This window comes from Protopterus annectens, chromosome 10.part0 (assembly GCF_019279795.1).
Source record: "Protopterus annectens isolate FY-2018-M chromosome 10.part0, PAN1.0, whole genome shotgun sequence".
NCBI lineage: Eukaryota > Metazoa > Chordata > Ceratodontiformes > Protopteridae > Protopterus > Protopterus annectens.
The window spans coordinates 189,929,919-189,956,132 of record NC_056744.1 but is presented as its reverse complement, the minus strand read 5'-3'; the positions used below and the strand labels follow the sequence as shown (position 1 = coordinate 189,956,132).

General features: G+C 39.0%; 1 protein-coding gene across 2 annotated transcripts in view; it reads left to right on the top strand.

The window, feature by feature from the left end:
* The window catches only part of KIF19 (kinesin family member 19), a 1,202,512-nt gene that overhangs the window by 688,499 nt on the left and 487,799 nt on the right, over positions 1–26,214 (top strand). For both annotated transcript variants that reach the window (XM_044085136.1, XM_044085135.1), the window contains exon 5: positions 13,877–14,013. In XM_044085136.1, coding sequence (XP_043941071.1) covers positions 13,877–14,013 — 137 coding nt within the window. The remainder of the gene's footprint in view (positions 1–13,876; positions 14,014–26,214) is intronic.

The window sequence follows — 26,214 nt, the reverse complement described above, 5'->3', positions numbered from 1 at the left end:
GCACACACATTCATTATAATGCCCTGGGCATCTCAAACGACATGGCAGTTGATGGAAGGGAAGCCCTTGCGGTTGATGTAGACCCTACCCCACTCACTGGGTGGTGCTTTGATGCATATGTGCATGCAGTCTACAGCACCCACTACCTCAGGGTATTCTGTTATTTGGTAGAAGAGATGCATATTGCTGGTCAACGTCTCACGGCTGTTGTGGAAATATACGTGCTCACCGGCATGTGCTGACATGGCGTCCAGGAACTGGTGGAGTGCCCTGGATGCTGATGCCTGTGAGATCCCCATGATATCCCCAGTTGGCCTTTGGAAAGTACTTGTGGCTAGTATTCTTCAGCCTACACATACCTTGGTATCCATTGGGATGGGCTCCCCTCTGTTGGTTCTGTGTGTGAGGTGTGGCCGGCACAGTTCAACAATTTGCTGTAGGAGATCCCTGTCCACCCTATAGTGCTCCACTATCTCCAGCTAATGTAGCCCATGGTAGGTTATCCTGGGTCTGTACAATCTTCTCGTTCTCCTCACTGTGGGTTGGTTATCAGCATTCACATCCTCACCACCCTCAGCCTCTTCCACATGTTTATTTATGATAGCTGCTGCAGCCCCCATCATGTTGTTGCTTTTGTTTGGTAAAATTTCCCTGCCTGTGTACACTGGTGGTGTAGAGTTTGTGGGAAAAAACAGAATGAAAGGTGTTTGCATAGTTTATAGTGGTGTTCTGTGCTGGGCTGGGCTGCTGCCTGTGTACTTGGCTGATTCTGATACATTTCACCTGCCAGCTATGCTAGTTCTCCTTGATTACCTTGCTACTGCTGTTTTCCCTTCCCATTGCTTTCCTGTCTAACATGGGGTGTGGCGCACAAACACAGTGTTCAGATGTACAAGGAGCTGCTATTTCCTGGTTTACTTTTTTTTTTTGGTTTAAAATATGGTGCAAGGCGCGCACACCCACTTAAGCAATGTAAAGAGTGCTTGGCAGCTTCAGACACACCCCCTTGCTTAGGTCTGCTAAGCTAAGGGCAAATCTGAGCCACTGGGCTCCAGTAAGTTAACAGTATGCCTGACTCACCCTTCGATGATGTCAGCTAGCTCTTAGGCTTGTACCATGGTCTTCCTGCACCGACACAGTTGGGTGCAGGCTAGCCATGAGGGGGAATCTGGGATTCAGTATCATTCCCCTCATTTGCATAGGATTGCCTGCTAAAGCCTAGTTATAATTCTGACACTAAGCCTTCCCCCTTAGCAACCACTATTCACTGACCATGTTCCCTTCTGCCTGCCATTGAGTATACTGGCAAAACTGTGATTTTGGATCGAATGCTTATTTAAAGGATTTGATTTTATTTTCGAGCCAATCCCATTTGCACTCCACTGCCCTATGCTTAAACGGCCAAAATAGGCCCCAAAAAAATAAAAGTTATTTTTATTTTTGCAACTGTTTTCCATGCCAATGACCATATATTTAGCCATTGGCATGCTTTACACATTATATACACCCTTTATTTGGTGCTGTCATGGCTCTGTTTTGTAGTTTGCAGAAATGTACTCGGTTACTAACAGAGTACATTTCTGCAGATTACACTAGTCCTGCACGGCCGGCTGCCAGCTTCCTGGATTGCAAATTCACCTCATTTGCATGGTTTTCACCTGCAAATTGGGTAATTTGCATACAGGAGCTGGGTCTGTGCAGGAATAGTGCAGGAGCGCTCATGCACATCCTGGGAGCTTGCTCCTGGATCTGTCGGTGGGCATATTGCCTCCAGCAGCTCCTGCACTATTCCTGCACACTGTGCAGTGTTTGCTGAATCCTGGGGTATATTTTTTAGAAAAAAGGATCTGTTCTAAAGTCTTTGATTCTGGGACAATTGGAATATTTTTGGAATCCTTTTATGTTTACTAAAAGTAAAAAAAAAACTGTTGCTGGAGATTATCTTTGGCTTTATATGGGGAAACACGTCAAATCCCATAAAAAAGTAATCTTATGTTGAATTCAGATTAATAAATCATATTAAAGTCTGATACTTCCGAGGTTACCACTCCATTGCTTTCCTTAGGCATAGAAGTTGTATTATATTCGAGCGATTTTGAACCGGCAATGCAAATGACTTCCTGGTTCTGCCTCTCTCTGACGTTCATCACCAATTCGTCCATAGACTGGCTGAGTGGGGTAAGGAGGTCTACCAGTTGTGAAAGTTGGCCAATTAACTCTATTGAGAATTCATATCTTAAATAATGTATTTTGGATGGTATTGTTCCTAAGGGGTTAAGGGTATGGAAATACCCTAACAATATAATACCTGATAGTGATTTTCATAGTGAATTACTTGATATATTTAGCAGATGTGGACTGGAAATTCTTAAGGCTGTGGTTAAAGAAAATGATAGACTGAAATGTGAAATGTGCTTGGGGAATGTCTGTTTTGGTTGAATAAACACCCCTCACTGTCACTTGGCTGGTGGTCTTCGAATCCCTTGACACCTTTTGCAGTTTTTCAGTATTTCTTGTGCCTTTGTGGAATTTTTTTAGATTTATTTGTGTATTTACATTATAGATGCGGAATCTAGCCCTGAGAGTGAAGGAAGGGGTAGTAAGGAGGGGCTTGGACAGGTGAGGAAGTTAATTGACCAACTTTCACAACTGGTAGATCTCCTTACCCACACTCAGTCAATCTATGGTTGAATTGGTGACGAATGTCAGAGAGAGGCAGAACCAGGAAGTTATTTGCATTGCTGGCTCAAAACGGCTCGAAAATAATACAACTTCCATGCCTAAGGAAAGCAATGGAGTGGTAACCTCAGAAGTATCGGACTTTAATTTTACACCATGGATTTTCAAGGACTTTAATCCAGGAAACGAATTGGGATGGAGTGGACCCTCCAGTATACCTTGTGGCCAACATCAACGGGCATTCTCGGCAGCATTGGCAAGTGGATTAAAAGAAAAAGACAAATGAAGTAACCAGGTATCTGTACAAATCAATAACAAAAAAACGGACATGAAGGACTGGTTGAGGGTTAGTTTTACTAGTAAATTCGTATAGCAATGACTGCTCATGGTTATCTATTATTATGCTAAGATGCTGGCATAACTGTACTGTACTGTGTTTCACCTCTTGCAGCCCCAGTATGATCTCATGTGGAAAACAATCTTCTTAGCTTATACCCATTGGATCCCTACTTAGCTTCAGATGTGTATCTTTTGTTTCATATACAGTTACTCCAGGCCAGATTAAGTGCATTTCAAAGGCTAACCAAAAAAAAGACAGAAAATGCATCCTGTTTTTTTTTTTTTTTTTTTTCGTCTTTTTTCTTCTTCCCACTGTATTGGAAGCAAACTACCACTAGGGGGCAGCTATCCCTCTCCCATATCCAGTTTTTATGTCATGATCTTTTGCAAGGGTGACTGTATGAAGGCAAAAGATGTGTTCACGGATGTCCTTTCAATGACTGAGTATATGTAAACGAGCAGCTACTACAATCCAAAATCAGCAGCATTTATACTTCCTATGGCACACCATTTCCCTTGGGGAAGTATGCTGTTGGCATATTCACCAGGGTTGGTGTTAGAAAGTGTATGTACCCCAAGCATACCTCTCAAGTGTACCGCATTATGAGGAACATACCTCATTTGGGGTCTTAAAAAGTTCATGTTCCTTGAAGTTCCTCAAAGTTCCACATTGAAAGACTGTCACACATTCAGTTTTAGCAATTTTTTAAGTGAAATCGATTGTAAATAGAAATGAATCATATTAATTTATTAAAAGATCTTCTTTATAAGTAAAACCAGCATATTTTAACCATCCTATGACCTTCCCAGTTGAAGTTGTTAGTAAGCCATTAATATGTGTTCCACATTTTGCCCATTTGTTCCACATTATGAGGGCTAGTGTTCCTCATTTTGGACATGGATGGTTGAGAGCTATGACCCCAAGCAGAAACACAGTAACTGCAAGCCCTCATTGCCATACTACACTACATGTTCAATTTTGTACCACCTGCATAGTAGAACATAAGTAATTTTACACTTTTTCCTGAGACTCCATGGTAAAATCCTCACTCCTCCCACCTTTCCATTCTGCAGACCTGTTTATTCCTTCTTAGATCAGGTACTGGTCCATTTTATTCCATGAATACAGCAATTTCCCTGTGGTCTATTCATTTTGTCATTGGGGTTTGAGCCCATAAGACCTTTTCTGGACAACTGAGTTGGGTGACAAGTGGATGCTGTTATTGACTGGTCAGTCTCACTCTCAGGATCTCAACCTAACTTGTGATATTAACAGATCATGCTGGAGAGACAAATATGTCTCCCAGAGACTACCGCTTCTCTGGAATAGACTCCATATTCATGTAAAACAGAGCTCCTCACTGACCCTATTCAAATGCAACCTAGATAATTGGATGAGAGACCACAAATTCGCTCCTGGGATGGCACCCATGTCCATCATGGACAGAGGTAGCTGTTGTTGATCAAAGACCCGCACTGTTCATAAATTCATTCTGTGAATTACCCAAAAAAGTACAAATGGATATACTTAGGATTAACATGGCTAGGTTTGTAAAGGCTCTAGGGCCACTAGCCTAGTAACCTTATATGAACCTATGAACCTATCTCTAAGCAATGACTGACAAGCAGCAGCTAGTTCCTGTGTTTTGTGGTATATTTACCATGCATGTATTCACATACATTTGCACTCCTCCCAGGTTATGAGCAGCACATGGTCACACATACCCGAGAGCCATGCCTGACATTCTGCTATGCTCCTGTAGGGGTTAGCAGTGCAGTGAGTCAAGCTGCTCCTCCCACCTTGGAAGCATGAACCAGCATTGTCCACTCAATCATATCTTCTCAAGCCCAGCCTTCCAGCTGCTTAGCCAATAACTAAACACAAGCCATCTGTATTATAGCCAGAGCTTTATTCCTTAACTTTACAGGTCTAGTGCTAGGGACAGCAATTACTTGTAATCTTAATACTGTCATCTTGCAACATTTCAGACTTGCAGTTGGTTTTCACCAAATGCAGCAGTTTGCACTATCTACACTTGACATGGTAGACAGTATTGCTGTCCTTTTGATCCAGAGTTCAGTCCTGATCTCCATTTACTTGCTCTCCTCATAGGTTTACTCTGGTTTATGTGATTTCCTTCTCCATCTCAAAGACAAAATGGAGTAGAGGTCTTGATATTCTTAAGATATGCATGCAGAGAGAGAATCTTTGCTGATGAGGCCCAAGTTATGGTCTTCGTATATTAGCCTTCTTATGTGGTCAATAAGGGATTAATAAGTGACAACTTTTTTACCTGTACCATATGGCTGTCATAGGTATGGCTATATCAAATCATTCAGGTAAGATGTTCTACTGTAGAATATGGTACCATTAGCAAAACAAATATATGCTTAGTCAGTTATACTGAATAGCCAAAGCCATCTCCCAAATCTAACATCCCACAACAGTAGCATAAAAATCACTGTGGAATGCTTCTTGCAATGTATAGTCCTTTTCAAAGAAATAGCTACCTGAAGAAACCTCTGTCACTTTAAGTGGGATAACCTCCTTTTCTGAACCACTGGTTTCTACATGTGATTTTTAGCATGGGTGACACCATCTGGCTCGGATGCTCTATGAACCATTGAGTTTTAGCTACACTGATCTTCCGTAGAGTTATATGTTTTCATAAAAAATTAAATCCTATCTCAGCAGATGGGCTAGCTGTACTAATCTTTATGAGAAACTTGAGTAAACATAGCTAACAGAAAGTGTACAGCACCTGTATCCATGGCAATATTCATTCATGTGTATAATTATAAAAAATTACAACTGCGATCCAGGGTGTGTGTCCTGTTCAGTTGTCATTGACAACCTGTGCTGAGGATGAGCTTTGCTCTTGAAAGAAGAAAGGAGGGAACATTTGTGTTTGCTGTGCAAAGCTACTCCTGTAAAGTTATAGATATTTTACACATGTGAAACCTGCTAAATAGAAAAGACAGCAAACTGATTATCCACTGCTCATTTAACAATCCCAAAGGTTTCATTTGACAGGAAATTTTAATTCAGCCAGAAAAGTTGACATTCAGACCAATTTTCACTTAGCAGTTCTTCGTACAAGTGCTTCAACTTCATTACTACTATAAACTGGAGGCAGGTTATATGCCACAGTTGTCAAGGAAGTTTCTAAACATTGCGTATCTTTTGTACAACAGCAGCAGCAGGAGTTCAGTAAGTCTGATTAGCTAACACATTGCAAGTATAGTGACATTATGTTATCTAATCATCGCTATTTGATGACCAGTGGTACAACAACAATACACTGCATTAGGAATGGGTACATCGCATATATCTCACAGTGCTTGGGTGCTCATTTTATTTTTAGCTGAATATGTTTGTGTGAAGTTTATAAGGATTTTTAGCAAGCTCTCTGGCTTCCCACCACATTCCAAAGACATGCTTTCAAGTTAAGTGGTAATGCTCAACTGGCACAGTGTCTAGATGAGGGTGTTGGATTGTGCATGTCGTGTGATGAACTAGCTTCCAATCTGAAGATGGTTCCTGCCTTTCAATTTTTTTTCTGGTATTGGATCCAGTTCTTTGTGACACTTAACTGGGTAAAATGGGTATAGAAAATTGTTGGATGGATTGATGCAGCATTGCATAATACCATTGCAGTACAGCAGGCCTGCTAATTAGGTAAGTGTCACTCTGTGCTTTGGTTCAGACTAAGACTGAAGTAGGTACACATTAACATGCATGTACACACACACATAACCAAACACACACACACACACACACACACACACACACACACACACACACACACACACACACACACACACACACACACACACAGTTTGTTGTGCTTTAATCCTTTCTATTATTTGTACTAACATTGCAAAAGTTATTTTTTTATATGAAGAATACTTGCAGTGCATAATCCCGATGTTACATTCACAGCAGTTATGTCTATCATGATAGTGGATGTACACAAACAAAGCATGGTGGTATTCCGGTCCCATTGCATGACATGCTTATCCCCCCACAAGCCCACCACTGTAGTCCATCCTCCAAGCCAGCCATGCTGGCATATATGCAGCCATACAGATGTGGCAGGAACTTAGACAATAGGCTGGGAACTTCACTGATTAAACCAGAAAACTGCAGGATGTGTATTTCATTCTTTGAACTTACTATTCCTTCACATTCAAAAGACTGTCATGAAACATGATCTGTCACAAATGTCTGTTAGGAGCTGTTATTATTACCCTCACAAAGCCCCCATTCCAGTTATTCATTACTTTGCATTACATTTGTATTGAACCAGTATCTGCCACAATTTCCATACATAGACCTTGGCTTTTAAATCAAGCGTTTATTTTTTTTCACACTACCACTAATGATTTCAGGCTTTTTCATCTGCCACCTCCCTAGTGTTCTCTTCCTCATCTTATTCCCCAAACACATGCCAGTTCTCTGGGGCATAATGCACTGAGAGGGTTTCCCTTCTGGGAGCCTCTGTTACCTCTGCATAAGCTTGCCAAGGAAAAATGCGCCAGTATGTGCCATGACTGTGACAGGGCCAAAGGAGGAGCCATCATATGGTGGCTCACACTAGGCTTTTCTGTTTGCACTTAACTCCTCCCAACATGATGATTGCATGAGAGGGGCATGAAATAACATCATTAAGAGAATGCCTCCATCTCTGTTGTGATACCTTCCCTAAAATACTTCCCCATTTGTTCAGCATCTGTTTCAGCACATCGTCTGAATGTTTGCCACTCTCTTATGTGCTGCCACACATCACAGACCATTACTTCCTGGATGAGGAAGGCTTCATTTCTGGAGGAATGATCATGCAGTTGTTTAACAAGATAAACAGTGTAATTCTTTTCTTGCTGCCAGGGTTTTGCAATTGACAGAGTCAATGTGTAATTATTTAGCAATGTGTATTTTAACTGCCCCCCTGTCTAGGGCTCCTAATTTCTTTCTACTCTCTGTAAATGTGTGCTCTTCCTCATCTGATGGTGGTGATTGTTTCTGAAAACATCAGTGACACATGTAAAAATATTGACATTGAACCAAAAAAGAATCACCTGTCCTTTTTTGCTTTGGGCTGCCATATAAAAACACAAACTCCCTGGACAAGTTTGTCAGTACACCGACCAGGAGAGCAAACATACTGGATTTTGTCCTCACTAATATGGGAGAGTGCTGCACACCCCCTAGAGTAATGTCTTCTCCAGTAAAGTCAGACCACAAAATGGTCTCCTTAGAAGGAAAAATAAAACCTGGAACCCCAGCTAACCCTGGACTATTCAGCAACTACTCTAAGGCTATTTTCCTACTATTAAGTAATAACCTACAAAAATGTTAATAGCTGCATAGAGGTAGCTGTGCACATCATAAAGTAGTACAGAACTAACTCAAAAAAAAAAAAAACAAGCCACTGTGGTGAAATCACAACATCAATAATCTGTATAACACAAGGAAGAAAAGGAATGGTAAACATTAGGTGATGTGGCACCCAGCAGAATAAAAACACTCTCATCAAACTAAACAAACAAGTCTACCAAAGCCAAATTTGAGGTCTGCAATCTCAAAGGCAATGTGTAGTTGTGTGCAGAGCTCATAGTTAATGGAGTCACTAGTACTGAGCCAGAAGATATAGCAAACCTACTAGCCGACAAATTCAGCTTCAACTTTACCCCTCTCTCCCCCTCAACTTTCCCTCAGGAAATACTCCTCTACTGTCACTACGGAAAGGGTCCTTAATGCCGACTTTAAGGCCAAGATCACTGCATCAATGGCCCAGACAATATCCCAGGATGTCTTTTAAATGTCATGAAACATGACCTATCAGGTCCTCTGGCATTGCTATTTAATTGTAACCTCCAAACAAGCTTCATACCTAATGAATGGAGAACAACAACAGTAATCCCTCTGCACAAAGGTGGGTCATCTAAAAACCTTGGAAACTACAGACCCAGAAGAACCACTATTCTCATATGCAGAGACATGGAAAGAATTATCATGAAAATGATCAATAATGACATAGGGAAACTCCAGACACAGGACCCAATCCAATTTAGTTTTGTCGCGGGCAAGTCATGCCTACTCATCTTGGTGGACTTCTTTGAGAAGGTCACCAAAATAATGGATGAGGGGAAAATGGTTCACAATGCCTACCTTGACCTGGCCAAGGCATTTGACATAATACCCCACTTGGGCATTGTTGACAAACTCAAGATGTTAGGTATAATACCTTATGTCACTTGATGGATAGCCAACTGGCTCACAGACAGAATCTCAGAAGTTAGAATTGGGGAGTCCACCTCTATAAAGAGTCACAAGCAGAGTCCCTCAAGGATCACTCCTGGGACAGCTCCTTTTTGGCATTTACTTCTCATAAATCAAGGCCAATGTCAATAGCCTTTGGCTGAATAAATTTGCAGATGATTGCAAATTAGGGGCAGTCACAGAATCCTCCATCAGCACAAATGTTCTCAAGGAAGGGCTGATACAGAGTAATAACTGGTGTCAGAGTCATGGACTAAAACTAAATGCCAAGAAATGCATAATAGCATCCTTCCAGAAGTCATCCACCCCAGGTAACTATTATACTGACAACAGACACCTAAGAGTTGAACCAGTAGTCAGGGACTTGGGGACACACATAGTCAGTAATCTAGCCATAGACCATCATGTGTCTACATTACTGAGAAATTCTTGCTGTGTTGTGCAACTTATAAACAGTAGTATGGCATCTAGGTTTAAGGAGGCCATTGTTCCACTCTATTCGGCATTCATCAGACCTATCACTGATTACAATGCCCCCTTTGGTATATACTTAACCAGGCACATCCAAGAATTGGAACATTCACAGAGATTCATCACTAAAAGAATACATGGCGTAAGTAACATGTCCTAAGCAGACTGCCCCAAGGACCTATCTCTGTATTCTGTCTCCTACAGACTGTTAAGGGGAGGTCTTTGCCTGGCATGCAAGGCATTGTCAGGCCACACCCTGATGGACTTCCTGCTTATCCACAAAACAAACAGCACCAGAATTACCCATTCTAAATACTTAAATTTTGCCTGGCATATAAATACGGCCTGGTGGAAAGACAAGCATGTATCCCAGAGACTACCCCATCTCTGGAACAAGCTCCCTATCCACTTGAAGCAGAGTTTTTCCTTAACCCAATTCAAGTGTAACTTAGACAATTGGATGGGGTACAGGAAATTATTTCCTGATTTGTCACCTATGTCTCCGTTGGACACAGGCAGTCTGTAAATGGTTCCTATCCCAGGACCTTACTTGTAAATGCTTCATCTGCCAAGCCCCGCTTACCTTTATCTAGGGTACCAGAACTTGTCAGAGATTTGAGATGTATGGCTAGGCTTAAAAAGGCCCTTGTGTTCATTAGCCTAGTAAATTCCCATGAACCTATGAACAGAGTGCAAGACTTACAATAGGAATTTATCAGTCTTTCCTCAAATAATAGACTTTCTGTATAGAGAAGATGAGGGGCATGTTACTTTTGCAGAAAGTGACAGGTAAGAGAAGGGGCAAGCTTGTGCCTTCTTCCTGAAACTTCTTCATGAATATTAATTTAGAAACTGGTTGAAATGAGTGTATGAACAATTCTCCATCATTCACAGGATATTTACATTTACTGGCTGGGGATTTATAAAACAATTCATCTCCCTGTTGCAGAGATATTTGATATGTTGAGCCAAACACCCAGTGATCATTCTGTGTAGCAGAGGAGAGTAATTAAACATAAATAAGTTACCCTGTTGCTATGCCGTGCAGCCCTTCCAGTGCTAAACTGTTCAGTAGATCACATTCTCTCTGCCAAATTACTTGATTTAAGAAAACAGCTGCCTCTTCATTTTATTTAGATGTTGCCTATATTGTGTAGGGGCACTCCTACAACAGTACTGTTGCATACACTTTCATTCTTGGCAATATAGGTGGAATTCGTTTGTATACAGGAAAGGGGAGGAGATTAGAGTCAGCCATTGCTGCTGCTATGCTTGTAATATGACCTTATATGACAAAGCCCTGGGGGGTTCTGCCTGCTATAAATGGATCCAACTTATCATTTGGCATTCCTGAAATCTATTACACTAACCGGTTCTATTGCCTGTACTCCAAGATATTAAAGAATATCACTTTCCCCTGAACTGTGCTTCTTTCTTTTAACAGTCCCATGAGGACCTCACCACCATCAGTGGAAGATTATTTGCATGCTGTTTACAATGAGCCCCCACATGATGTAAGTCATCAGAATTCTCAGATGTTGCTGTGATAATATGTCTCTTGACAACATTCATCCATTTCATACTCCTAGCCCCTAAGATAAACATCTTAGGAATTCAACATGACTTTTATTTTTGTTTGTTTATAGTTGTACATTAATGAGGGTATCTGAATTCTCATAGCAACAACTAACAATTAAGCATCGGAAAACTTCTGAACCCTTTATCAAGTGGATAGAAGTCTGGACATTTGGGGTAAAGAGCTAACAGTTAAAAAATCCTGAGAAATAATAATGTTATTTAATGTTTTACTGAGTTAAACTGACATGTGAAGAAAAAAATTGCATTTTTTTCCCAGTAGTCAATTGACCTAAACATCATGTATTTGAGAATTGATCTTTAACTGATATTTGGGGATGACAAACCTACTACCATTACATGTCGTTGCAATTAAGCATTTAAACTCCTTAAAACTGTAGGAGTTAAAACCTGTAAATAAGAGTGTTGTAAGCAACACATGCATGAGCCAAGATACTGATTGAATGTTTGTGTGGTTAAGTGAGAACCATGAGCAGGGAAGATGCCATTTTCAATGGAGACCCAGGGAGGATAGCTTCATTAATAAATCACTTACAAAAATATGGGCATTGGCAAGAGAAGAAAAGTGCACAGGTGGTATAGAAATACATATGGGGAAAAGAGAGTTTTTATAAGAAAACATATACTAATAGTACAGCGGTCTCTACATGAGGATGGTACACTGGTGTGCATTGGTATGAGAAAAGGCCAGTTGCAGAATGCAGGTGCAATTAATTTCTAAAATGGATTTGGAATTAAGTATGCAGATGTTTTTAGAAAAAAAAAAATCAGAGTATACAAATGCTAAATGTATCAGTTCTAAATTAAAAATGCATTCATGTATGTAGTACATGGAAGAAAGTGTCAAAGAGCAGGGGAGTATGAGAGGACAGATGTTTAAAGAAATCAGTGAGATGGTGATCCTCCAGGCTCGCACTACAGTAGGGAAAAGGGCATATACCTTTCACTTGCCTTATAGTACTCTATACAGTGCCATGTATACTAAGTTCAGTCCCATGAAATGAGATTCAGTGAAATGAGTTTTCAGTAATTTGAGTTTTCTGCAATGTGGTCGGGGTGAAATGAAATTCAGTGAAATGATATTCAATGAAACAAAGTAGACCCATATATATATATATATATATATATATATATATATATATATATATATATATATATATATATATATATATATATATATATACACACACACACACACACACACACACACACACACACACACACACACATATATGTGTGTATGTATGTGTAGATCATATATTGCAATTTTAAGAGCAATATGTACTGTAGCCCTTTTGAGAATAATTGCAACCATAATTCTTTACTAACTTTGAGCAGTAGTCAGTTGGGTGTGAAATGATGAAGTGTTACATTGAGCTGCCATGTTGTTTTTAATTAAAGCTAACTGTAAGTTGAAATTAATGACAAATCCTGACATTTTTGTTTCACCAACAAATTAGATGTTGCATTTACTAAAACACCTTCTCACAGGTGATAAACATCCTGCAATGTTGACATGAGCTGAGTTTTTAAAATATACTAATGTATGTGTTAGGACACTACTAATCTTCCAAACCAAGTTGCCTTATTCCATCATAAATTTGTTGTCCTACTGTTAAATCGTATTTGTATAGGAGTAAAATCGCTTCCATAAATTATCTTCCCTGATATAATAAAAAAAGGACAACTCAAAAATGAAGCATTCTTGTGGCAACAGTTGTAAATGTAGTACTGCCATATACATGGTCCTGAGTTCAAATACAGCATATTCCATATAGTATTACTTTCATGTGCAGTTGTTACTAAACAAGTGCAGTCATTATTAAATACAATCTTTGGTATTGACTAGAGTATCTATATTATTACTTTGGAGCCGAGGTGGTGCAGCGGTTAGCATTGTCGCCTCACAGCAAGAGGTGCTTCTGTTTGATTCTTGGCTGGAGTGCCTTCTGTGTGGAGTCTGCATGTCCTCCCTGCAGTCGAGTAACATTAAAGATATGCAGGTAGGTGCAAGCGTGAATGGGTGTGCCTTCATTGAAGGTTGGGTGTCGGGCTGGCAACTCGGCACCATAAAATCCACTGCCAATCATGAGCGGACCGGAGTTCCACTGTGGTGACCCCTAACCAGGAAAAGCTGAAAGTCTAGTATCTATGGTATTACTTTGGGATGAAATGGTTAGGCTTAAAAAGACCTCCAGGTCAATAGCCTAGTCACCTCCTATGATCCTTTTAAGACAGGGAGGATTTTCTTTATGTGCTCCTTTGCCAAAATAAAAACAAGCAATTCGATTTTTTTAATGATGTTGAATTTCTGTCGGTGAACTGATGCTTGTTATTTGATGTTTAATGTGAAATAGACTCATTGTATAATACACTTTAAGAGGTAACCATAGTTATCATGTGTGTAGCAGTCAGTTTTGATTTGTTTCCGAATTATAAAGTTCAAAAGGCATGAAAGAAGTGTAGTGCATTTTGCAGTGTACTAATGACATATACATTTCTCTCCAGGTTGTGGGAAGACTTACACAATGCTAGGAACAGATTATGAACCTGGAATCTACGTACGAACTCTCAATGATTTGTTCAATTCCATAGAGGAAACCAGTGACAACATGGAGTATGAGGTGTCCATGTCCTACATTGAGGTAGGCCCAGACAGATGTTTTATACAGATTTAGAGAAAGAAACTCAATACTTCAAAGACTGTGATAATTCTGTGTGACTGTGACATTGTTTATGCTATGACAGTATGCATAAAGCTGGAGTAACATAAGAACTGAAATGAATCCAGTATTGCTGATTACTTAAAACCAGATATGCAACATGTATTAAAAAAAGATGGGAAAAAGAAATCAGAGGCCACATTCTTTTACTTTTGCTCAGAAAATTCATGAATCGAAAATAATTGTCCCTATGCATCCATTTTCTTCTCTAAATTAGATTTGTTTATTTTGAGGTGACAACCAACTGTATCCCTATCATCTGAAATCATTATCTTGCTGAAGAATATTAAAAACCACACACACAGAGATGTCTAACCACTCAGATCAGACTGCTTCAACCTTCTATAACTTCTGCAGTAGAACCGTGTGTAGATTCTGCATCTGGTACTATTTGCTGGTGTTAATGTCAATATTTGTGATTAAGAACTACATACATGTATGATATCTATTAATAACTGGCACAAGAGTAGTTATTCAGGCTATTTGATATTTAAATTAAAATAAGTTAAATGAGTAGGAGAAAGTTCATCTTTTGGTTTAAAACTTTACACCATGACTAAGTAGGTCTATAGCCTAGACAGGATAATACTTTCAGCTGACATAATTTAACTGAGCTGACTAGCATTTATTTATGTTTTATTTATTAATTTATTTATTTAGTTAGTTAATTATTTATTTGTCATTTGTTAACTGGGTTAGTCCAACTGAGCCAGTGACCCATTTTCAGTGGAGTCCCGAGGAGAAAAGCTCCAACTTATAATACAGTGCAGTACAATACAATTTGTGAAACATTACAAAAATGATATTCAGTGGAAGAAATACATATTTATACAGACTAGAATGAAAAATAAATTACAGACTTAGAAAGATGCTCTTTTGAAATTATAGACAGGACTACAACTGAGTATACACAATTGAGGTTACACATTAGACTAGTTTGGTATTATGTAAAAAGATACATGTAGGTGAGAGACAAATATAAGTGGTATTGCTTCTGTCTTCAGAGTGTAAGAAATTATTGGAAGAAGTGGATTGAGAGTCATCAGTTTCAAGACAAGAGTCAATGAAGACAGCTTAGTTAGCAATATGCGAGATAGCAAAGAGGTATACATGGAGGGAGTGAGAGGGATTAAGCAGGATCTCGGCAGTGGCAAGAGGTGGCATTTAGGAAGAAGTGTTTCAGTTCATATTTGAAGAGGTATGTGCTAGTAATGGTTCAGATGTTAGGAGGGAGCTGTTTCCAAGCCTGGGACGCACTGTTTTTGTTAAGAAGTTTGCCAATATTTTTGTTGGGTTTGTAGGTATCAAGTAGGTGCTGGTCTGAGCTGCGGAGAGTGTGGGTGGGGATGTAAAGGAATATTAGAGAGGAGAGAGAGGGACAGGCTAAGGGTTTATAAATTAAAGTGTGTGTAAGTTGCAGCTGGGAGAGAAGCAGGTGTTTGGAGGAAATCCAGCCAGTGAAGTTGTTTTAAGGCAAGACAGTGATGTGATTTGTAATGTTGGTTACTGGCAAATCTTGTAAGACTGTGATAGGCTTGATGGAACTTAACTAGAAGGGTGGATTGTAGATGTGTAAAGATAGGAGAGGTGTATAGTTGTAGTCAGGGATTAGGTATTTTTTTGTCTGTAGAGTAAGCTGAGTTTCTGATTGGTCTTTTTGATACAGTGCTGTATATGGGTATCAAATTTCAATTGGTTATCAATTATAATGCTGACGAGCTATGTATGTGGGCCAGTGTGAATAATGGTGTTATCAAGGGAAGTAATGGTGAAGGTGGATTTGATGTGAGAGAGGGATTTTGGGAAGAAAGAGTAGAAGTTTAGTTTTCTTGTGGTTAAGTATTAGTTGGTTGTTGGTTAGCCATTTTTCTACATACAAAAACGTATTTCGAGTGATAGAGAGGAAGTTGGAAATGTTAGCACAGGAGATAAGAGTGAAGTCAGCCATGTATTGTATCAGAGCTGAGGTTGTACAGGAAGTACTATGTAGTTTGTTGGTAAAAACATTAAAGAGTAGCTGGGCAAGAAGGAAGCCTTGATGGACCCCAGTATGAATTGTTAAGAAAGGGGAGCAGGTGGAGTGCCATTTTACTGACTGTTGTCTGTTAGAGAGATAGCTAGAGAACCATTTAATAGTAGAGGGACACATGTTGAGATCAATTAGTTTAGCAAGAAGTTTAGAATGAGAGACAGTATAAAAAGCATTTGAGAGGTCAAGAAAGAGGCAAGAAATAAGAAGATTTTTGTCTCTGGCTTCAGCAACAGCATAAGTAAAGGACAGAAGGGCAGTGAATGTATTATGATGGGGTCTGAATCCATGCTGAGTAGGGGTTAGAAGGTTTTTATCTATTAGGTATCTATGTAGCTGTTTGTGTATGCATTTGTCAAGGAGTTTAGATAGTGGAGAGAGGATGGCAATAGGTCTATAGTTGGATGGTTCATTGCTATTGCTTTTTTCGTATAACAGGATGGTGTAAAAAGATTTCCATATATCAGGGAAGTAGATTCTTATATAGATCTATTGATCAAAATGGAAACATGGTAGGCTATTGAGCGAGCAGCAAATTCAAGAAAGAGGGGAGGAAGGTTGTCAGAGGAGGGGGAGCATGGTTGTAATTTAAGCAGAAGAGCTTTTATGTAAGAAGTCGGGATGGGGCTTATTGTTAAAGAAATATTACTGGTAGTACTGGGAATGGTATGTGTGAGATTAAGATTTTGACCATTTTGGGTTAGTTTGCAAATAGATTCTATGAAAAAAGAAGAGTGGTGGTTTCAAGGGGAGCCTTGACAGGGTAGGGATTGGAGGTGGTAGGGTTACCTGGGAGTAGAATTTTATTAATAGAATGCCAGCATTTTGGTCTGGTTAGAGTTTTGGGTGAATTGGGCATTACAATAGCATTTTTTATATCCCTTTTGAGGTGCTTTTTGGTAAGGATACAACGTTTTTTATATTGTTGGGGAAGGGAAGTAGATTTTGCTGTAATCCATTGCTTCCAGGAGCTATCTCTTTTTTTTTGTAAGTGTGTGGGTGTCTTTTGAGAGCCACGGGTCTTGGGTTGTTTTGATTCTAACTTTTCTAAGAGGTGCCAGAGAGTCAAGACTGGTAAAGAAAGTACAATTGAAATATAGGACTACATCATTTAGGGAACTATATTTCAGAATGAACCAGTTTATGGAACTGAGCATGTTGTTGAAGGTATTATTATTTAAAGAGGTGAGGTAGTGAGATTCTCTGTAGAGATGAAACTTAGATACCTTAATAAAGTGTCTATCTATTTGGATAGGAAGGTGGTCACTTAGGGAGTCTGGTAGGGGTAGTAGGGTTTTGATAGAGGTTAGAGTCAGATGTTAGAATCCAATCCATGATGGAGCTATTGTTATTATTTTTGTTGAAGCAAGTGGGTGTAGTAACTAGCTGATGAAAGCTATAAAGGTTGATGTTGAGGGAAGTGCTGGTAGTATATATTTTTTATCAGTCAATATTAACATCTCCTAACAGTATGGTTTCATAGGGAATATAGAGTGACATCCATGAGAGGATGGATTTGAAGATGGGAATGCTGTTTCCTGGTGGAATGTGGCAAATCTTTTTTTTAGGGGGTTAAGATGGCAGTTATAGATACGTAGCTCAGCTGGGTGAAAATTTGGGTAGGTTTTGAGTAGGGGATATATGGACGTGCTCAGAGTACATGACTGCAACTCCACCTCCTTTACTGGTGACTCTGTTTTAATGGTAGATGTTGTAGTGGGGAGCAAGATTTCAATATTGGAGATATAGGGTTTTAACCAAGTTTTGGATAGGGTTAGGATATGTGTGGAGTAGAGGGTTATCCATGAATGTAGTTTTGATGTTTTGTTATGAAGACTTTACATGTTAATTGAGTATATAGCAAGGTGTTTGGTTTGGGGGGGCAAGGAAGACAGTTGTAGCTGGCGGCAGATAGGTTGGTGGAATAATTTGTTGGGGAGGGGAGCACCTGGATTGGGGTGGATATCCCCATCAAGTAGAACTGTGTTTGAGAGTGGAGGTGGTTTTGAAAGTTAGTAGTAGTGACATAAAGTTTTAAACTTTGGTTTAGGCGATATGGGTATATGCATAAAAACTTTGTACTTGTAGAATTAGGTATAGGAGATATTGAAAAGAGATAGAGAGATAGTAAAGGTGAAGGAGGATTCCTTATGTTGCACTGAATGTGTAGTGGTAGTCAAAGGTTGGAAATTATAGAGGTGTGTATGGTAGGAAGTTAAGAATGAGAGGCAGAGAAGTAAAGTGGGTATGAGATAGAGAAGTGCCATGATGTGAGATAAGTTTTGAAATGTAGCCATAGATTGATTTGAGATAGAATGAGGATTATGTAATTTACCTATAATTGTTGGGTGGAATTAGAAAGAGTGTTTGGAGGTAGTTATTATGCTGATCTAGTTAGCTCAGCCAGGTGTGAGGAGTGGTGAGGGGAAATAGTAGGGGTAGTGTGAGGCAGGGGAGATATTGGACAGGTAATTATTGTGGGCTGGGCAGTAGCTGTGGGCAGACAGTATAACTGAAATTAAAGTGGGGGTGGGTGGGAATGGGGTAGGGTAGTGGAGTGGTGTGGGCCCGAGCATAGCAAGAGCTAATGGAACAGAAAGAGCTGATATTCTATTTGCAGTAATAGTTTAAAAAAAACTATGCAAACACTAAGGAGTTAACTAGAAAGCTAGCACTGTGGTGATAAGAGAGTATATGTGTATGTATATATATATATATATATATATACTTATATATGCTGCCTATAACTACAACTACTGAGTTAAAGTCTATAATTACCAATAATCAGTTCAAGAAAACTACTGGCAAAAGAAGCACTTTATGGGGAGAGTCAAGTATTAAGGGGTATGGTTGGGGAGGATAGCAAGGACATCCCGGCGATGTGCTGTGGATGTTCAGGAACTAAGAGAAAAAGAGAATTAGTAAAGAAACATGCAATTAAGCTAAGAAAAACATCAGTGGGTTTAGCAGAGTTGCTGTGGTAGTAATTCAGGCTGACATAATCAGGATTGCACAGGGTGCTTCAGCTTTTAGAATAAGCTTCTTTACTGGCTTGATACCTATGAAGAGGGAGAGAAACATTAAGTTAGGACAGTATTGAGAGCAGGATATTACAATGAAAAGTAGAATGTTAAATGAATTGTGAGAGAAAACACAGAGATATTCAAGAGAAAGGAAGGAGCAGTGGAGAGACTAGACCAGAAAGGAGTGTTGGAAAGAGGACAGTAAAAGAAAAGAAAGGGAGAAAGCATAGTACAGATGGAGATAGGGAGAGGCGTCAGCCAGTCTGAATAAATAATATGTTACGACAGGCTTCAGACCATCTAAATAGACAATATATTCAGCTAGATATTTCTAATTTAAGTGAAAGCAGAGATGTAATGTATTAAAGTAAAACAAAGTGTTTACAGGGTAGGAGCAGAAGCATGCATATTTATCAGGAGAGTGTTCAACTAGCTAGTGTTTGGGCACATGTTACAACTACAAAAAGTGAGCAGTAACACAATGAATGCTTTCACAGTTAACAAATGATCTGCTGTACCAAACAAAAGAAAATCCCTAAAAGTTCGTCTTTTTGACAAATGCATATGGTAATAAACATGTTACAGTGCTCAGTAGGTACATATGCTATGTAGCCCATGATAAACTGTTGAGCGATACTGAATTAGAAAGACAGGAGAGTTAATATTTAAAGAATGGCTGGCAGAGGTTCATTAGCAAGTAAGAGCATAATGAAGGATAAAACTGCATTTATAACAGTTACAATTTATAGTAAGCAAATCCCTAAAGTCCATCTTTGTGACAACTGTATATGGTAATAACAAACATACTACGTTGCTAAGTAGGGTCATATGCTATGCATCCCAAACTAAAGCTGTTGTGTGACACTGAACAAGGCAGACAGCAGTGTTAATATTCAGTGAATGGCTGGCAGAGGTGCATTAGCAACTAAGAACATTAAGGAAGGATAAAACGGCATTAATAACAGTTACAATTTAAAACAAGGTTGCAATACAAATGCACAGTTTTGTCAAGTGACAACTGAAACACAATATTACCTAAGAAAAGAATGCATGCATATCGATGGTGAGTTGCACGGGTGCACACTGCAGGCAGGGGATTAAAAGAAGGTGCAGAATGCTAAGGTTTCATTTTAAACCTGCAATGCACCATGGTAGATAGGGGAAATGTGGGGGTGGTTATAGGGGAATATGAGCGGCTATGACAGTCTGTTAGAGTAGGAGGCAGAGCGAGGATTCTATTTGCAGCAAGAGTTTAAAAGAAAATCTAAAGACTAAAGAGTTAACGTGGAAACTAGCACTGTGGTTGTAAAGTAGCCTATATTTATCTATATATATATATCTATATATATATATATATATATATATATATATATATATATATATATATAGATATATATATATATATAATGTATGTTGCCTTTAACTACAAGTACTGGGTTAAAGCCTATAATTACAAATAACCAGTTCAAAACAACTACTGGCAAAAGAAACACTTTAAGGGGAGAGACAAGTATTAATTAGTATGGTTGGGGATAGCAGAGACATCCCTACAATGTGCTGCGAATGTACAGGAACTAACAGAAAAAGAGAATTATCAGTAAAGAAACATACAACTAAATTCAAGGAGCAGCAGTAGGTTTAGCCGAGTGTCCACTGTGGTAATTCAGGACAGCTAAGTTGTCAGTGGAATCAGGCTTGTGCAGGGTGCTTTAACTTTTACATTAAGCTTCTTTACTGGCTTGATACCTAAGAAAAGAATGCACTCACATCACTGGTGAGTCTCATGGGTGTACACTGCAGGCAGGGATTTAATAAATTGCATACATTGAAAATATATGATTATAATTTATTTTATGATATACACTAAATGTTGTGATTTGATAGCATAGGGATGTGACTGACATACACTGATCTGCCACTTCTCCTATACCCAGCTACCCTAATATGGTTGCTGCTTACAGGGCAACTCCTTGCAGTCAGGGAAAGTCTAATCCCAGCCACAAGACTGACTTGTGATGAACTGATTGGCTGAGTTCACCAGGCTCAGACGGCTGATACATCAGGCTCAAAACCCATAATTAAGAGTGCACAAGAAATTGAATGGAATATGTAAGAATCATATTGTAATACTGTAGGCATCTAGTTTTTTCCCTTGCTGTTTCACATTTCTCATGAAATTTGAAACTGGAATTGAAAATAAACTTTCCATTTTAGGTGGTTTATTTCACCCATTGTGGGCAGACACAACTGAATGATTGTGTCAATGACATGATTTATACACTTTCATGCTGATAATATTTTCCGAGTTGGTATATGGTACTAATAAAAAGACTGCCGACTTCTATGCAGTATTCTTACCTAGTACGTTTACTGGTCCCTTTGCTGTTATCTTTTCAGGTCCTGCAGTTTCACATGGAAAATGGAAAGCTGCATTAGCTTTCGGTATTATAGCAGTAAAAAGGGTAGTAAAGAAAAGCACTTTATTACATTTTATGAAATGGGCTATTAAAATAAATTTAACTGGGACACAGTAACTGTTGTCATAAACTGTATTGCGTAAGCAAATCAGTCTTTCAACCAAAATCAGGGTCAGCCTTTGGTCAACTGATGCCCTAGGCAAAAGGGCTCAATAGAACCCCCCCATAATACCCAGTCCACCATTCTGGTCTACCTATATCATCCAGATTACTTTTTTCTTTATTTTTCTCACAGTTTGTCTTCGTCATCTATTTTTCCTGTATTCATTACACAGAGCCTCCCATACCACCCAGTGCCCCATCCTGGTCTACCTACACCATTCAGATCATCTCTTTCAGTAAGAGCAATGTTCCTGCTAACTACCACATAAATAGCAACACCCTAAGTATGCACACAGTGGTGAGACACTTGGGCACACAGGTTGACTGCAGTCTTACCTTTGATCACTATGTCTCCACAGTGGTAAGAAGGGCATTCTGTATTGGTCATCTCTTAAGTAAGGGCATCGCCTCCAGAAAAAAGAAGTTATAACCTCCCTGCACTCTTCCCTCATCTGGCCAATAATTGAGTACAGTGCCCATTTTGGTATGTACCTCTCCAAGCACCTGAAACAATTGGAGAAACCACAAAGGTTCTTCACAAGGAAAATTCAAGGTCTTCAGCATCTGTCCTATGTGGATCATCTGAAATCAGTCACTTTATTTTGTTTCATACAGACTACTCAGAAGCGATCTCTGCCTTGCATATAAAGCAATCTCAGACCCTGCTTTATTTGAAATTCTGCATATCCACAAGTCAAATGGTACATGTGATACTTGCTCTGATCCACCTGTGTCCCTCTTGTACATGGGCATTAGGTGCTGATCGTGGAAATAAGGGTAGAACGTGGCTAGGCTTGCGACAGCCCTAGGGCCATAAGTCTAGTAACTTCCTATGATCCGACTTATGATCATCACATTAAAATGTTTGGATTTTAGGCACTTCTTAAGATTTTATGCGTCTGGATCATAATATCATTTTTACCATCTTATTCTTTGGGCTATGTACTACTGCAAGGCTGTTCACAAAGTGTATATCTCCTGTGACAGCCTACAGACTGCAAGGCATTCACATTTTTCCTTATTTAGATGATTTTCTTGTCTTTGCAGATTCTTTTCCAAAAATGTCAGGAATCCCTTACTTGGGTAAGGGATCCCATACACAGGCTAGGATTCCAAGAGAACATTCATAATTATTTTCTGACTCATTCTTGCAGGACTATTTTCTGGGGGTGTATGCTGAACACTTCAGTTCAAAGAGCTTTTCTTCCACATGAAAAAATATATCTATATTTATATCTATTCCGGAGTTGTTTTGCTCATACTATCATCTCAGCAAGGGAATTCCTGGGGACTCTTAATCTTTTGGCATCAATGATATAGATAACACTTCTTGTCTCCTGCAAGACCCTTAATGGAAAAGTTACAATGGTATCTGAATCCTCTGTGATCCCAGTACCAGCAGACCCCGACTTTTCAAATTCCATTTCCAGGATTTGTGAAAAGGGAGCTCATGTGGTGGAAGCACTATATCTGTCAGAATCTCACAATCCAGGTCTGCCATTCTTTAGTCCTGCTCCAGTACTGTCATCCACAATAGGCACCTCACACTTTCTTTGGAGAGCAGTGTCCTTATATTGATTTCTTGTTTGGCATTTGAATACCTAAAAGGTAATAAGTAAGGTAAGGTTTCTGTAATACTGTGGAGCTTTTCACCCCAGGTCTCCACTGAAAACGGGCCCCAGCTCAGTCGAACACTACCCGGTAAACAAATGTAATAAATAAACAAATAAATAAATACGGTCCAGTGGACCAGTGAAAGCCCATTTTCAGTGGAGGCTGGAGGAGAAAAGCTCCAGGTTTAAAATAAAAACAGTTTAAAAACATACATTACAAATGAATATTTCAAAAAAAATGAGAGTTGATATAATAACAAAAAATACAAATGAGAGTTGATACAATAACAAAAAAATAGTACAGAATAAAATATAAATTACATGATAATTATATACTGTAGATAAAGTTAATATTAAAATTTCAACAATGGCTGAGGTCAAGTGCATTCCATAAGATCAGTTAACCAATGCTAGCCAGGTCTCATGTTTAATGTATACTACTACCAATCATTAGCGGACCAGAGTTCCCCTGTGGTGACCCCTAACCAGGAAAAGCCGAAAGATACAACAACAACAACAACAACAGTATACTACAGATTGTGAATTCCAGGGTAAGCATACAGATCAAGCGTTGAATATAGAGAGTAACTTTTATATGTGTATATAGCTGTTAGGGTTGAAATTCAGTTTCAGATGGGGTGAAGGAAAAAAATGTTGTTTTATAGGATTCAGTAGGAAGATGAATTGTTATGGGGATTTAAGCAGGGTAGAAAGGAACAGAAGTATGTTTAGTAATATAGGAGGAAGGGGTTGAGCAGTTACAGATCCAGTTAGAGAGGAAATTGTTTTGAAGGGCAGTTTTAAAATTTCTGGGGTTCTGTTGTAAGCAGATGTTTGTAGGTACCATGTTCTATTTTGTAGCTATGATCCATAAGTAAATTATCTTTCAGGTAATTTAGGTTTAAGAACTTGAAGTAGCTGTTGTTCAGATCGCAGGGCCCTCAAGGTGTTATAAGGGGTGAGAAGAGAGTTGAGCGTAGGTCAGTTTTGTTGTTCATAGATAAGTTTATGAGTAGTTGAAAGATGGAGGAGTAATAGGTAGTGGGGGAGTTCTAGCCAGTGCAATTTTTAGGGCAGTGCAATGGTAGGTGCTACGGTGGCTGTTTTTAGCAAATTTAGCTATCTTATTATAGCAAGTTTCTAATTTAAATTGCAAGGAACACTATAAGTTGGAAAGTAAAGGTGCACCATAAGCTAGAGATAGAAGTAGGTATGATATTGCAAGCATTTGTGTAGTATGGAGGGAGAGGAACTTATTATGTTATAGAGTAACCCTGACGTTTTATGGGTTTTAATAATATTGTTTCGGCTATGCAAATCAAATTTGAGGTTTTCATCGATTATTCCTCCTAACAGTTTAGTGTGGGTTACTATATCAATTTTTGTGGAGTTATGGGAGAATATGTTGACTTCAGCTTTTTTTAATGGGAATTGTCTCTTAGGTGTAAAAATCATAAGTTTGGGGGCTTTTTTGATTTAAAGAAAGGTGATTATTGTGAAGCCATATTTCCACTGTGGAAAAAGCTGCTTGAATGTTTTGCTGAAGTGTATTTAAAGTGGGTGCAGAACAGACTGTGGTAGAGTTGTCTGCATACTGGATAAGGGAGCCATGCAGGATAGCGTGGTGTAGCTTGTTAATAAAGATATTGAAAAGAAGGGGGCCTAAAATTGAGCCTTGGGGGACACCTGTAGGGTTGTGAAGTAAAGGGGAAATGGAATTTTGCCATTTAATGGTGTGTTCTCTGTTGGAGATAGCTTTTGAACCAGCTAAGAGACTGGGGAGAAAGTCCTATACTGTTGAGCTGAGAGAGGAGGATTGAATGAGGGATCGTATGAAATGCTTTAGATCGATTTAAGAAGAGGGTAGACACAATGTATCCTGCATTCCTAGCTTTGTTAACTGTGTCTAAGAAGGAGATTACAGCAGTGGAGGTACTATGATCTGGGCGGAAACCATGTCATGTTGGGGAGAGAATGTTGTTTTTCAGGAGATAGCCTAATAGTTGTTTTTGTATATATTTTTCAAGAATTTTAGAGATAGGGTAAAGTATAGCTATTGGTCGAAAGTTGGAGATGTCATTTGAGGGGCTACCTTGATGAAAAAGAAGGACTGTCTTTTTTCCAAAGATTTGGGATATAGGATTCCTGGATTGATCTGTTAATCAGAATGCTGATGAGGTAGCAATTTTAAGAAATTTAGCTGGAATTTTATCGACTGAGTTAGAACAAGGTTTTAGTTTTAGAAGGAGTTTTTTTGATAAATGTGGCAGGGATGGGAGAGAGGTTGAATTCTGGGTAGGAGGGCAATTTGATGGAGGGGTGTTAATGCTTGGGTTGCATGATCCACGGTATGTGGGGTAATGTGAGCATTTTTATGATTAGAAATTTGTGGGAGAGGATGAAGGGAGGAGTTTGTAGGAATAGAATTATAAGGAAGACATAAGGGAAAGGTAGCAGTAATATTGGTAATAGTATCAATAAAGAAGGCATTAAAGGTATTGGCTATTTGTTCAGGAGGCATCTCAGGATATAGTCAGGGATTGGAATTGGTGCCAGGGGTTAAGAAATTATTGATGGAAAACCAGAACATTTTGGGGTTATTTTTTCTATATGTTTGCTGGTTATGATAGCACTGCTGTTTTTCTGTAGTAATGATTTTTTTTAGCTTGGTTTTGGAGCTGTTTATAGTGAATGAGATCAGACGAATTTTTAGATTTAATCCAGATATTCCATGCTTTATCTGTGGAAGTCATAATTTGTTTACTAGATTTTTTTTAGCCAAGGGGCATTGTTACTTTTTATTATTTTGTTTCTGGTGGGAGCTAGACTATCCAGTATATTTAGAAAGGTGTTATTAAAGTGATGTAAAGTATCCTCTA